General features: G+C 37.3%; 1 protein-coding gene across 6 annotated transcripts in view; it reads left to right on the forward strand.

The window, feature by feature from the left end:
• Window positions 1–14,079, forward strand: part of Unc80 (unc-80 subunit of NALCN channel complex) — a 185,179-nt gene that overhangs the window by 161,577 nt on the left and 9,523 nt on the right. For 5 of the 6 annotated variants that reach the window (XM_090354730.1, XM_090354731.1, XM_090354734.1 and 2 more), the window contains 3 exons: window positions 830–1,009; window positions 3,972–4,110; window positions 6,633–6,689. In XM_090354730.1, coding sequence (XP_090210856.1) covers window positions 830–1,009; window positions 3,972–4,110; window positions 6,633–6,689 — 376 coding nt within the window. The remainder of the gene's footprint in view (window positions 1–829; window positions 1,010–3,971; window positions 4,111–6,632; window positions 6,690–14,079) is intronic. The other variant, XM_090354735.1, reaches the window with a different exon arrangement.

Genomic DNA, 14,079 nt, shown 5'->3' on the forward strand with positions numbered 1-14,079 from the left:
AGGCTAAGTAACTCACACACTTAGAAAATGGCAATAAGCAGTGATTTAAAATCAGGTCAGTATGACTGTCTAAAATGCTTCTAACTTTTCACAGATTTGAATGGAAAGGCTAGAAGGTCTTTATCCTACTCAATAGATTATCTTTGGGTGTGCATTGTTGTTTGCTTCTTAAGTTCTTTTAGCAGCAGACTGCTGAGGAAAGAATATAAATCATTATCTGCCATTAGAGGGCAGTCATTACCTATAATTAAAATACATGTTCATTGTTTTGGTGTTTTTGAAGAGTTTACTGTTTGCAATATATTACAGATGAAATTTTTAACAGGTCCAATCTCAGTGATTTTGTATATTACCATTCAAATATTCTGCCTAATCTGATAGAGAACCAATGAAATAATTGGATGTAGGACTGAGGGCTTTTGTATCTTACAATTTCTAGAAAAGAATGAGGATTGTGTTGATAATCTGTTTTGATTGTGACTATGAAGTGAATGCACAATCACATGGAGTCATAAATATGTCTCAGCAAACAATGGCAACGTGGAAATGGAAGTCAGAACTCATTCAGCCTTTTCATTTCCATTCTGATAGACTTGGGAAGTGAAGTAGATGAGCACCAAGAGAAGAGCCAATGTCCAAACGTGTTACATTGCTAGGGATAACACCCTCTGTCAAGAGGGTGTTCAGTTATAGAAGCGGCCTATACTTTTCCCTAAAGATCAGAACACATGAAACTTTCCTTAGAACAGACGAATGGTCAAGTAAAACATTTATCCTCCCCCTCCTCCCTCACAAAAAGCCTCATCTTTCATTTCCTTTGTTCTCTCAGCCTACCAAGGGAAGACTTCTATCAGCACCGTGGGAACTTCTACCTCTGCTTACCGCCTGAGCCTGGCCACCATGTCCCGCTCCAACACAGGCACAGGCACAGTCTGGGAGCAAGACAGTGAACCATCTCAGCAGGCTTCGCAGGATACTCTGAGCCGGACTGATGAGGAGGAGGAAGAAAGTAGGTTACTCATACAATCCATACAGGAAACACAACTTGGCCATAAGCTTGGGGACTTCCATTTCCGGTTCTCATTCCCTTAAGGGTTTTTATAAGAAGGATGCAAAACGGAATTGTGACTAATCCTATATTTGTTTAATTTTAGTTGTAAGTAGTTGTAGAAAGGAGTTCCCATTCAGCAAAGTAGTACGTGAATATAATCAGTCTTAAACCTTTTCATCATTCTCCCCAGCTTCTCCCAATCCCACCCCTTCCCTTGGTTTTCTTTTTTTTTTTTTTTTTTTTTTTTTTTTTGCCAGTCCTGGGCTTGAGCTCAGGGCCTGAGCACTGTCCTTGGATTTTCTCAAGGCTAGAGCTCTACCACTTGAGCCTCAGCACCACTTTTGGCTTTTTTCTATGTATGTGGTACCGAGGAATCGAACCCGGGTCTTCATGCATGCTAGGCAAGCACTTTAACCACTAGGCCAAACTCCCAGCCCGTTCCCTTGGTTTTCTTGTATAATAATTGAATTTGGTGACTGCCTCTCTTCATTTGTCTACCCACTGCCCTTTTCCTCATCTCCCCTTTTTAAGGACCTGTTTCCTGGTATTCATTTAGTTGTCCTATGAGCCTAAGAAATGACACTGTTGTGAGTTCTCCCCTGAATTTACCATAGTTCAGTAAATATAGTCGGATAAAAATGTGTGTATTTCTATGGATTCTTTTAAAGTTTTAGTCATAAAGGAAGAATTCAGGCAAAAAGCAAATCTTCAGTGACCCTTAAATTACTTGGCTTATATATTCAATTTCCATTGAAACCATGAATAAATAACTGATCTCTTCCCTTTTGTTACATCTTGTTTGAAGGATTGACCAGCACTCTTTTTTTAATTTTTTTGTTGTTGGGGTAATGTATAGAGGGATTACATTCACCAGGTAGTAGGTGCATTACTTCTCACACATTGATACCCCTTCTCATGTTTTTGTTCCCATTTTCCTTCCCCCACCCACTCCTAATCATCTTGTTTTCCACCTTCCCTGTCCTATTTCAAATAAACAAATAAACATATATATATAATGCGCCAGATACAGTAACAATATGAGATTAACCAAAGGGCAAGAGAAGAGAAATAACATAATACATTAAGAACAACAATCACACAAGATAAAGCTCTTGTTTCCATATCCCAGAGATCCTTTCATTTAGTCTCATCCTATATGACCTTATGTGTCTAGGTTTTCAGCTATTGTAATCTTCTGTTAGGAGAGCCCTAGATGTGTACTAATTATTACAAATGAGGGAAATCATTAAGCCTATGTTCCTTTGGGTCTGGCTTACTTCACTTAATATTATTTTTTTCAAGTCTTTCTATTTCCTTACTAATGGGACAATGTCATTCTTTCTGCTGGCAGCATAGAATTCCATTGTGTACAAGTACCACCAATCTGGGTTGATTCTATATCTTTGCTATCTGACCAGCACTTCTATGATTGATTTGGGTAAGGAAATGTGGGGAATTCTATGTTCAGGGCTTAGTTGATTATGCCAGCCAAGATGAAACCAGCAGGCTTTCTTGAAGAAAAACAACCTTTAACAAGAGTTAAGAGAAACCCAGATGAGGTCAAGTCCAAGGACTTCTAATGCATGTGCTTAAGATTTAGTGCTACATAATAAAAATAAATAGGATCAACAAATACTATGTATGTTTAATATGAGTAAATTTTAAAAAAATAAAAGGGTAAAATTGCCATTTGTGCCACTGTCATTTCAAGAGCTTCTCATATTGCATTCATTATTTTCCACTGTTGTCTTAAGATACTCTGATGAGACAAATGTTTTTTTTGTTTTTTGTTTTTGTTTTTTTTTGCCAGTCCTGGGCTTGAGCTCAGGGCCTGAGCACTGTCCTTGGACTTTCTCAAGGCTAGAGCTCTACCGCTTGAGCCTCAGCATCACTTCCCGCTTTTTTCTATGCATGTGGTTCTGAGGAATCGAATCTGGGTCTTTGTGCATGCTAGGCAAGCACTCTATCACTAGGCCAAACTCCCGGCCCATTAGATGCATTCTTGAAGAAAAGATGCACATTCACCAAACCAAAGTTGGAATGGGTCAAGTGGCATGAGTTTAGATCAGAAGGAAGAAACTTATGAGAACTAGAGGAGCTGTAGTAGTAATAGCTCAGCTACTGTATTTTTTGTATTTTCAGCTTCTCTGTGGACATACCTAAAAAGAAAATGTCATCCCATAGTAAAAAATCTATTTAAAATCCATCATAATTTAAATTTAAATTTTATATTTTTTCATATTCACCTTTAAAAATAAGTACAATTAGAAATATCTACTTGGGGCATTATCTTAGAAGATGTCATAGAAGATTATTTTCTATGGTAGCATAATTCACCAGAACTCAGTATGTTTATTGAGTATATTTAGTGGTCTGCAACAAATGACATTAGCTCACTTAAAATGAGGTCACTCACAAATAGTGTGCTAAAGCTAATTTTCATATGGATTTAGGTGTTCTACGGAAAAATGAAAACTTATCTAGGTCTTAAGTACTTATGTCTGAACCTTATAACTTTTTCAAATTTTTCTAAAAACTTCTGAAATAGTCTTTACTACAGCTGGCTAGAAATAATTGAATATATTAACATAGGTTTTGAATATCAAGGAACTATTATAAGCATATACTTCGAATATATATTTGTTTTCAGAAATCTTCCATTTACAGGTTCCTGCCAATGCTCACAAAGATTACACCTGGAAAAACAGATAATTTATTTCATGTAGGCTGTTGTAGTAATGTGGGAGGTGTATGGGCATGACGAATCAATCATCGATCAATTTCAAGATCTTAATGATAATTTTGCATTACAGATGGCATTGAGATTGCATGCTCAAGCCAAAGAACCAGGTAAAGTTTTATTATTACCTTGACCAGTACTCCCGTTTTTATAATGCTCAATTCCTCTGCCACTTTTCAGATGACTCTGTAAGCATGCCCAGTGTGGTAAGTGAACAGGAAGCTTACCTCCTGAGAGCCATTGGAAGAAGGCGGTTCTCCAGCCATGTCTCCAGTGCCTCGGCACCTCAAGCTGAGGTGGGCATGTTACCCAGCCAAAGGTAAATGGCAAAGATTACCCTTGTCTCTGCACTTGGGGGCAAAAGAAAAAATTATGAACATGCACTCACCTTATTCTACAAAGTCTTAAAGAGAAGCAAGCTATGGTTATGATTTTAGGGAGCCTCGTCAGCAAAGGCTTTGCAACTAGTTTTCCTGCAGACAATGATTTGTGGTTTTATAAGCCAGGCTAGTGGAAGGACCCTGCCTTCTAAGCCAAGCATTGTCTCTCCTTAAAAACTGTCAAGCAATCAGTACATGATCATCTTTCTGAAAGTCAAGTGACCATTTATCATGAACTAACAACAATAAGGCCTACCTATAACAAACATAGGACCAGCCTGACTTGCTGCCATGATAAAATATAGGCTTCTGCTATGTTATAATGTTCAGCTGGAAGCAGGAATGTTTAACCAAGCAGAAAAGAACCAATGCTACTCAGTATGACCTTCAGAAGGTCACTCAAAAATAACCTACAGATCAGCCCTGTGTGAAATGAGGGTGTTGGCTAGATAATTTTTAAAAGAACTTATCTATAGTTCTTGATTCCACAACTAAATTTTTTTATGCATCCTCTACTATATAAGGTGAAATTCTTCCACAACTAAATTTTTTTATGCATCCTCTACTATATAAGGTGAAATTCCTTCAAGATGTATGTGTGTATGCAAGAAAAATATAATACTGAAAATATCACGAGTTAAAATATCTTTTAAAAAATGATATATTTACCTTAGAAAGTAAAATCTTTCAAAGAATTGCTCTTACAAGTAATTATTTATTTATTTATCTCACCAATTAAAAAAAAGCCATGCCACACTAAAAAGTTCATGTAACACTAGTTTAATATTCAGGAATAACTGTCCTGCACTCAATTCTTTAAGCAAATGGCTCAAGATGAAAGAGGTGTCATTGGTCAAGATAGAGAATATTTATAAACTGCTTTGTTAAAGGTAACTCCTTTGTTCAACTACTTAAAGGTAATCTTTTTAATTTCAGAAAAGAACTATACAGATGAAACAAAGTTTGTGCGACAGAGACTAAATTAGAAAACTATCAAAGAATAGGGAGAAATGATTTTTTAAAAGATAAGTAAATTGCATATGTTTAAAGGTAATAGTTTATATAAGTGCTAATCATTACAAAGGTAAATAACATAGAAAGGTTATCATCAGTAGTTTATTTACTTCATATTTGGTATTTTTTTCTTTGAAAAGAAAGTTTTATAAATAAAACATGTAACCAAAAGAAAGAGACAATAACATATAAACTAATAAAGTTACATAAGCAATTAATGTTTGTGGCAAATAACTTACTGCAATTGATAACAAAGGGCAAGATTGTATCAAAAATGAAAACAGCATTTTCTTCTAACTTAAATAAAGAATTTTAAATAGAGAGTTTGTGGTTATTTATCTGAAATAACCCGGACTATTCCCTTTCTACATATGTACTAGTGGGTCAACCTGTTTCTAGGGAGACCGTCCATCTAGTACGGAGATACTCTAACAATTCAGAAAGATAAAGCTAATCCCTTTAGATTTCAATCATATTTGGAATATTAGTGAAGGTAGCATTGCCTCTGCTGATTGAGCCTGGTCTTGAGAATAAAGACTACCTATACAATTACATAAACTTCAGTTCTTTGGGACTAGGTACTCCAGTTTTCTAGAGCATTTAATTCTACCCAATTGAATAATTATTAATTGAAATCTTGTTCAATTAGTTCAATGATAGGCATCAAAGGAAAAACATAAAGCATGACAATTTCTATTTATAAATCTCAGTTCAGCTACATGCACATAAATCAAAAAAGTAATTATTCGCTCACCAAGACAATAGGGTTCTTCTTTTGGCATTTACAATTCTGTCACTAAAGGATGGAGAGTACATGCTGGTTCCATGTGAGGGTTCTGGGATACTTTCCTTCCATTTGTTTAGTTGCATTTTCATTACAAAATAAGTAAGGGAAATTGAGTTCTTTCTTTGCTTTTCTTAATGGCATCAGTTCCAAGAAGTTGGTTATGGCAATTCATGGTAAGTAGTTTCTGTGTCAGAATGTGTGAGGACACACAAGAAAGAAGCAGGGTCCTGCCTGGTCAAAAAAAAAATCATGTATGTAAGACAGGTTAAAATTAATAACCAAATATTTACCAAAGGAAATACTAGTTTCATCTTCTACAGACTCATTCTGCAGCCTGTTTCAGAGCTTCTATGTCGATTTGGAGCTCATTTTTAACTCTTGACCAGTAACTAAACCAGTCCTCTGAGAATCCTATCCATCTCAAGTCCTTCCTCCCCCACTGCCTTGAGTCCTATGTCTTGACAAACCCAGCACAAGGTGAAATGGTTGACGGTGTCTCCTTTTCCTTCCTTGTTCTGTTAAACTTATTTATTTTTAGTTCTTGGAAACAGAAAATTGCATGCCCTTTTTTTCCTTTTCTTTTTCCTTTTCTCTTTTTCTTTTTTCTTCCTTTTGCATCGTTCTTTCCCTAAATGCTTCATCTCCCTACCCCTCCTGCAGTGAACCTAATGTCCTCGATGACGCCCAGGGCCTGGCCGCTGAGGGCAGCCTCTCTAGGTACAGTGTCAATGCTACCTGTCTATTGGTGTCTGTGCTGGGAAACTAGCCGTTTCCTGTCTCTCTGTCTCCTCTGTCTTCTCTCACCCAGTCTTGATACCTATTACCATTCCTTGCCCTTTGTGCTCATGAACACACGAGCCTGGAAGTCAAAGGTGTAGCAAACCCTCCTTCATTTTCAGCTTCAGAGATCAATTGCAAATGGCCTTTAAGAAAAAGAAAAAACTTCTTTAAAAACAAAAAGACCCCTGCATAATTCTCTAGGAGACTTGACCCGTGAAAGTCTAAAATTTCTGATATACCAGGGATTAGGTGTGCAGCATGTGTGAGGCCATGGGTTCAACCCTAGCACCCTCCTTCCACAAAGTGTGATATGGCAGACATTCAATATGCCCGTCTAATCATCCCTTCCCACACTGATATCAAGAATTGCTTTTAGTCAGGTGCTGGTGGCTTATGCCTATAACCCTGGTTACTCAGGAGGATAAGGATCTGTAGATTACAGTTTGAAACCAGCCCAGGCAGACAAACTCTATCTTCAATTAACCACCAAAAAGTAGCAAGTAAGCTGGAGTAGGAAAGCTAGCCTTCTGCACAAAAGCTTAGGGACAGGACCCAGGCCCTAAGTTCAACCCCAGAACCAACACAAAAAATGAAACTTAAGAAAATTGCTTTTCAAAGCTATTTTAATCAAAACAAATCAAATCAAACTCAGGTCTTTTGGATGGTAAGAAGCAATGATGCTATGAGAACAACAATGTCACCACAATTTATATAGCTCCTTCACTTTGATGCATGCTATTTGGTAGGAAATTACAATAGCACGTTCAAAGAACACATATAAAGAACTTCTATTCTAGCACAAAGATGTCTAAAACTTGCCATGAAGTGTCAGACACAAACATTTCTTACGTGCATTGTTATTTTAAAGATATGGAAAAAGGGAACTGCACCTTTAACACTCAGATAAAACCACGTCAAACATTCCTAATCTTGTGCTGTTGAATTACACCTCTCAACTAATCCTCATTAGGGTAATGCTTCTTGTTCCTTAGAGTGTCTTTGTTCCATCCAAAGAGAAAGTATTTCCTTCCTGGTTTGCATTTTATAGTGAGTACAATTTACCTGTGTTTATTGCTTTATCACAGAGATGAGGAAATGTTGAGAGGCCGTTCCTGTGAAAGGTTGTCTTTTGTTTTCTTTGCATCCCATTCAGATTTCACATTTTCTTTTGCAATTGAAAATGGGAAATTTAGTCCATCATGAGGTCTTACCTTTTATTTTTTAACACAGATCCATAACTCATGACATTCATTTGTGTTTGCAAGCCCTTGCCCTAACATATCAGTCTCCTATTAATTAATGGTAAATGTGGAAGTGCTGCTGAGTGCAAATGTAATTCCATTAGTAGGAGCTTTGTGGCAAAGAAAAAGTATCAAAGCAATAATCCTGCGAAGGTTTCTTCCTTAGTTATGTACAATTTAAGTACTAAAAACCAAGTCTAGCAGATAGACTACTGCTTTCAAATAATGCACTTGTTTAATGCTTCAAATTGCCTGTGGGAGAGGACAACTTTGATTAAGAAATAGTATCTGTGACCTGTGTGCAGAAAGTATCAGAGCAGACCTTTGTTTAGCTGGTGTATGCTGCGGTTTTTCTAATTAGGCCAAACTCTGTTAGTCCTGGGTTAGGAAAAGGAGATAGGAACTTGAGTTGGTCTACTCTGGTAGTCACAGGGTTCAAATGAGCAGAGTTATCTAAATCAATTCAGTCAGCCCTGGATCCAGTGTCAATGTTTGTGTGTATGCGTGTGTGTGGGGGGGGTGAAGACCCAGTCAGAGCCAAAACTATATACATTTTAACTGCAGCTGAATTAGTCAATCAACTGTTGCGCATGTGCAGTTCCTGCAACTGTTAGGTTTTTTTATCTTGGGCATCAGTCACCAAAACCCAGGTCAGGTCATTAAGAAATGGAAGAAGGGGATGGGAGTTTGGCCTAGGGGAATGCCTGCCTAGCAAGACCCAGGTTCAATTAATTCCTCGGTACCACATACATAGAAAAAAGCCAAAACTGGTGCTGTGGCTCAAGTGGTAGAGCTTTAGCCTTGAGAAAACCCAAGGACAGTGCTCAGGCTCTGAGCCCAAGCCCAGGACTGGCAAAGAATGAAAGAGAGAGAGAGAGAGAGAGAGAGAGAGAGAGAGAGAGAGAGAGAGAGAGAGAGAGAGAGAGAGAGAGAGAGAGAGAGGAGAGAAAAGAAAAGAAATGGGAGAAGATGGATGCCAGTGACTCAGGCCTATAATCCTACATACTCAGGAGGCTAAGATCTAAGGATTGCAATTTGAAGCAAGCCCGGGCAGAAAAGTCCCCATGAGACTCTTACTTCAAATTAACTGCTTAAAAATCAGAAGTGGCACTGTGGCTCAAGTGGTAGAGCACTAGTCTTGAATATAAAGAGGCTCAGGGACAGAAGCCAGGCCCTGAGTTCAGCCCCACAACCCACAAAAAAATGAAGGAAAGAAGGAAGGAAGGGGGGGGGAGGAAGGGAGGGAAGGAAAGAAAAGGAAGAGTTCACTTTGGACTCTGAAATAACTCTATTAACTGGATGACATTCTATCAGTCAGTGGCACATCCACTTTTGCCATATGTTGAAAATTTTATCTTTTGAACTCCATCATGTCACCAACTTCTCTTTGGAGGAAATTTTGGCATAAGTGATAGGTTACAATGTAGTCTATTTTAATATTTGGTTTCTAGGCTTATTTTTTTGGTATGAGATTTCTTTAGGTTACAGATTCTTAAAGTCATAAGACAGTAAGGCATTGGTATTTAAGACACGCTAGTATTCAGGATCTAAAAAACAACCGAGGAAGTCCTCAGGAAAATCTGGCCCCAAGTGTAAAACCCCAGGAAGATTCCCCAGTCCCATGACATTTCACTTAGCTTTCATGTGAATTTGTAAGGGAGTGCTTGTTTCAAGCAAAAAGAGGGAAGCTGGACTAAGTGGTACAAATGAGAAGACCAAGATAATCAGATGAACAGTTGGGAACTGATATACATTTTGCATAACTTCTAAGATTTATTTTTAAAATGTGCTTACAGGTTTAAAGGTTCATTGTTAATAACCTGATAGAGGCACAGTGTGAGGAAATTTTTCTCTTAGAAATTAATGAACTGAAACAATACTCTATGGAATAAATTTCTCTTCTGGAGAGCACTACTCTTAGAAATAGAGAAACTTGTTGTTGTCCCTTCCCTGGCCTGCTCTGCTCTCAAATATACTCATATACAATGGACACATTTCCTGCCCAGAATAATAGACCTATGTAGAAATTATTCAAGTCCTTAACACAGGGTGTTTATACTTAGATTTTGTTTGAACATGTTGGAAGAGTTTGAAAGGTAGGGGTTTCATAGCCAACTCTAATTTAAAAAGAAATCATTGTGTTATTTGATGCTGTAAGGGTAATTTTAATCACAGTGGAAAGTAAGAATGTGGCTCAAGTTTGAACAAGACTACACTTTAATGGAAATAAAAATAACTAGTAGAAGCCATCTCCTGATGGCTTCAGAGCATGAAAACTTCACTTTTAATGTAGCTGAAAAAGAGTGACTAAGAAAATGTGTGTTGTGATTCACAGATAATGTTCTTGAACATTGCCAAATCAGTTCTTATAAGATATCTAAAAATATAGATATTCCTACCCTCCCCCACCCTGTCCATCATGGGGCTTAAACTCTAGGCCTGGGCACTGTCCCTAAGCTCTATCTACCATTTAAGCCACAGTGCCACTTCTGGTTTTCTGGTGGTTAATTGGAGATAAGAGTGTCACAGGACTTTAGAACTTTTGTACCTGGGCTGCCTTTGAACCGAGATCCTCAAATCTCAGCCTCCTAAATAGCTGGGATTATAGGTGTGGAGCCACTAGCACCAGCTTTTCCTCCCCTTTAAATCTGATTCCAGCTCTAATCTTTCATTGTGTGGCAGTTAAGTTATATTTCCTAGGGTACATTAGAGACTAAGCAACTGTTAACAACAATCATTTATTAATCAGGGAGAAAGTAAGATGTGACTTATTATCTCTCTGTTCTCTACAAATGTCTAATCCTTTTGAGCTGGCTTTATGTATAAGTATCTATGTTGCAGACCTTGTGTTCTACCTCCAGATTTCTATAATCATATTAAAAAAAACAAAATAACAAACATAATAAAAATACTAACTCAAAAGCAGAGCGCCTGTGGCTCATGCTTATAATCCTAACTACACAGGAGGCTGAGATTTGAGGATCACAGTTCAAAGCCACCCTGGGCACAAATGATTAAGTGACTATTATCTCTAATTAACCACCAGAAAACCAGAAGTGGTGCTGTGGCTCAGTGATAGAGCGCCAACTTTCAACTGAAGACCTCAGGGACAGTACACAGGCTCAGAGTTCAAGCCCCACAACCAACAAAAATAAAGTAAAATAAAAACACTAACTCATTTTTCCATGTACTTCTCTTATAATGCTTCTACCTAGGGTTTTGTTTGTTTTGTCTGTTGTGAGCTATTCCTGTGTTTTTTTGATCAAAGCTAAAGTTCTACCACTTTGAGCCACAGCTCTACTTCTGGTTTTCTAGAGTTTAATTGGAGTTGAGTTTTAAGGTCCTTCCTGGCCTGGATAGGTCCAAACTGTGATCCTAAGATCTCAACCTTTTGAATAGCTAGGATTACAGCCTGAGCCATTGGTACCTGGCTTTAGGTATTTGTTTTTTGTTTTTTATGAAATGTGCATCAGTGAACAATCTTTCTTATAATTTCCATTGAGTAATACATGCTTCTGTTATGTTACTGTATACATTCTGTATACATTTCTGAATGGTCTTCCTTTCTTCTTTAAGGAAATACTATTAAGGGGCTGGGAGCATAGCTGGAGTGGTAGAGTATTTGCCTAATAAGTACAAAATCCTGAGTTCAAACTCTAGCACTGCCAAAAACAGTACTTTTAAATGTTGTGGGTGTATCTTAGGTGCTACAGCACTTGCCTAGAGAGCCCAAGGTTCTGAATTCAAACCTCAGTACTGAGCTCACCACCACCACAAAAAAAAAGAAGCAAAAGGAACAAAAGGCACATGATATCCTTAATATATGGCTATTAGATCCAAACAGTGCAAGAGCGACAACTCAATATTTGCATACCCGATGATATGGACATAGTACGGGAAATATAAACACAACTACATAGACATAAAAACTTATGACTCTATAGACATAATGTTTTATTACATTGATTAATATTGTCTATGATATACAAACCCTTAGTGTAATTTTGATTATGTTCTAAAAATTAAGAGCCTGTGATTGTATATAGAGATTCCCTTCTTGAATACTTGTTTCTTAAACACGTCATTTGAAATATGATGTAAAAATCAATGTTAATAAGTTCTTTAATAAAAAAGAAGCAAATGAAATGCTGATAGATATGTAGACTTCTTTAAAATGCATAGATATTTATAGAATATAATAAATATTTAGCATTAGCAATCAAGAAGGAAGAAGTCATCTATACAGAGTTATTTTCCTGATTTTGTCTAAACCTCTCTAGCTTGTATTGAGTAATTTTTTTGCCCATCCTTGGGCTTGAGCTCAGAGCCTGAGCACTGTTTTTGGGCTTTCTTAAGGATAGAGCTCTACCACTTTAGCCACAGAGCCATGTCTGAATTTTTCTATGTATGTGGTACCATACATTAAAAAAAAAACCTGGTTTTTCAAAAAAACAATTTTCCATTTAAGACAGTTTCTAGTACTTGTCCCATTACTTTGACAAATCCTATAGCCTCAACTTTTCAGTTATTTCTCCTATGAAATAGATAAGTTATTTAAAAAGGACATATTGGCTACATAGTACAGTTTTAAACTTTGTGGCCATTCAATAAAATATTTCCATAAAGAGGAAATGAAATATGATCACTACCTTGTGGTAGGCAAGGGCTATGAAGGAAATGCTTCAAAAAGTTAAAATAGGAAATGAGCAGTGATAGAGAAGTACTTAATGCAAACACCTTAACCTCCTCCTATTCATTTTAGTATTATCTTATAGTAATGCTTCACAAAGCCTACAAATAATGGAGATATGACATGATATGAATAAAGCTAAATTGAAACTAATTTTTATATGATAGTCTAGCTTGAGTCAGACTCTTCCCAAAAAGGAAAATGCTTGGTATATTGTCAGCAGTTTATCATTGTTATTCATCACTGTTATTTTGTGCTAGTACAGGGGCTTGAACTCAAGGCCTGGGTACTGTCCCTTAGCTTTTTGGCTCAAGGGTGGCCACAGCTCCATTTCTGACTTTTGTTAGTCAGTTGGAAGCTAAGAGTCACAGACTCTCCTGCCCAGGCTGACTTTGAATCACAGTCCTCAGATTTCAGCCTTGGTAGAATTATGCACATGGGGCACTGGCATCCTGCAATGCAACTTTATGGGTATATGTGGGCGCGTGTGTGTTGATACCTGGGCTTGAATTCTGGGCTTCACACTCTTGTTGGGCATATATATATATATATATATATATATATATATATTTTTTTTTTTTTTTTGTGCCAGCCCTGGGCTTGGGCTAAGGGCTTGAGCATTGTCCTTGGGCTTTCTCAAAGCTAGCACTCTACCACTTGAGCCTCAGCACCACTTCCGGCTTTTTTCTATGTATGTGGTACCGAGGAATTGAACCTGGGTCTTCGTGCATGCTAGGCAAGCACTCTACCACTAGACCAAACTCCCGGCCCCTCTTGTTGGGTTTTTATTTTGCTCAAGGCTGATATTCTCCCACCCAAGCCCCACTCCACTACCTGACTATTACTAATGGGTCTTTATACTTCCCAGTTAAGCCAGCTGTGTTATTACTATCATCAGCATCATTATTTTGTGCTAGTACTATGGTGAATATATACACGTTAGCATCATAGTTCTAGGAAGAATATAAGTAATCATCTCAGATGTAATTCCACGGACATATTCTATAATTTCATCTTTGATGGGCATATTCCATGATGAATTGCAGTATCTGTTGCAAAGAACAGCTATTTACTAAAGCTATAAATTTGGTACATTCCTTACATATAAGCCTCTCTATCCACAGAGAAAAATCTTGATCCTTATGATCCTTTCTTGGAATAATCATCATGAAATTATCATCTTTTGACATGTAACACTTCCTCTGTACTGTTTTTCTTTTCTTGCACCATTTTTCCCTCACAATTTCGAATTACTGAATAAAACTGAGACAAATGGACTGCCTCAAATTCATTTTCTCTGCCCAATTACTTTCCAAACATTGTATTATCTATTTCCTTTTACTATTCTAAAAGCAATAAACTAATTATAAACATCAAATGTAAAACAAGAAAGCAT

This window comes from Megascapheus bottae, chromosome 21 (assembly GCF_031878675.1).
Source record: "Megascapheus bottae isolate mThoBot1 chromosome 21, mThoBot2.hap1, whole genome shotgun sequence".
Taxonomy (NCBI): domain Eukaryota; kingdom Metazoa; phylum Chordata; class Mammalia; order Rodentia; family Geomyidae; genus Megascapheus; species Megascapheus bottae.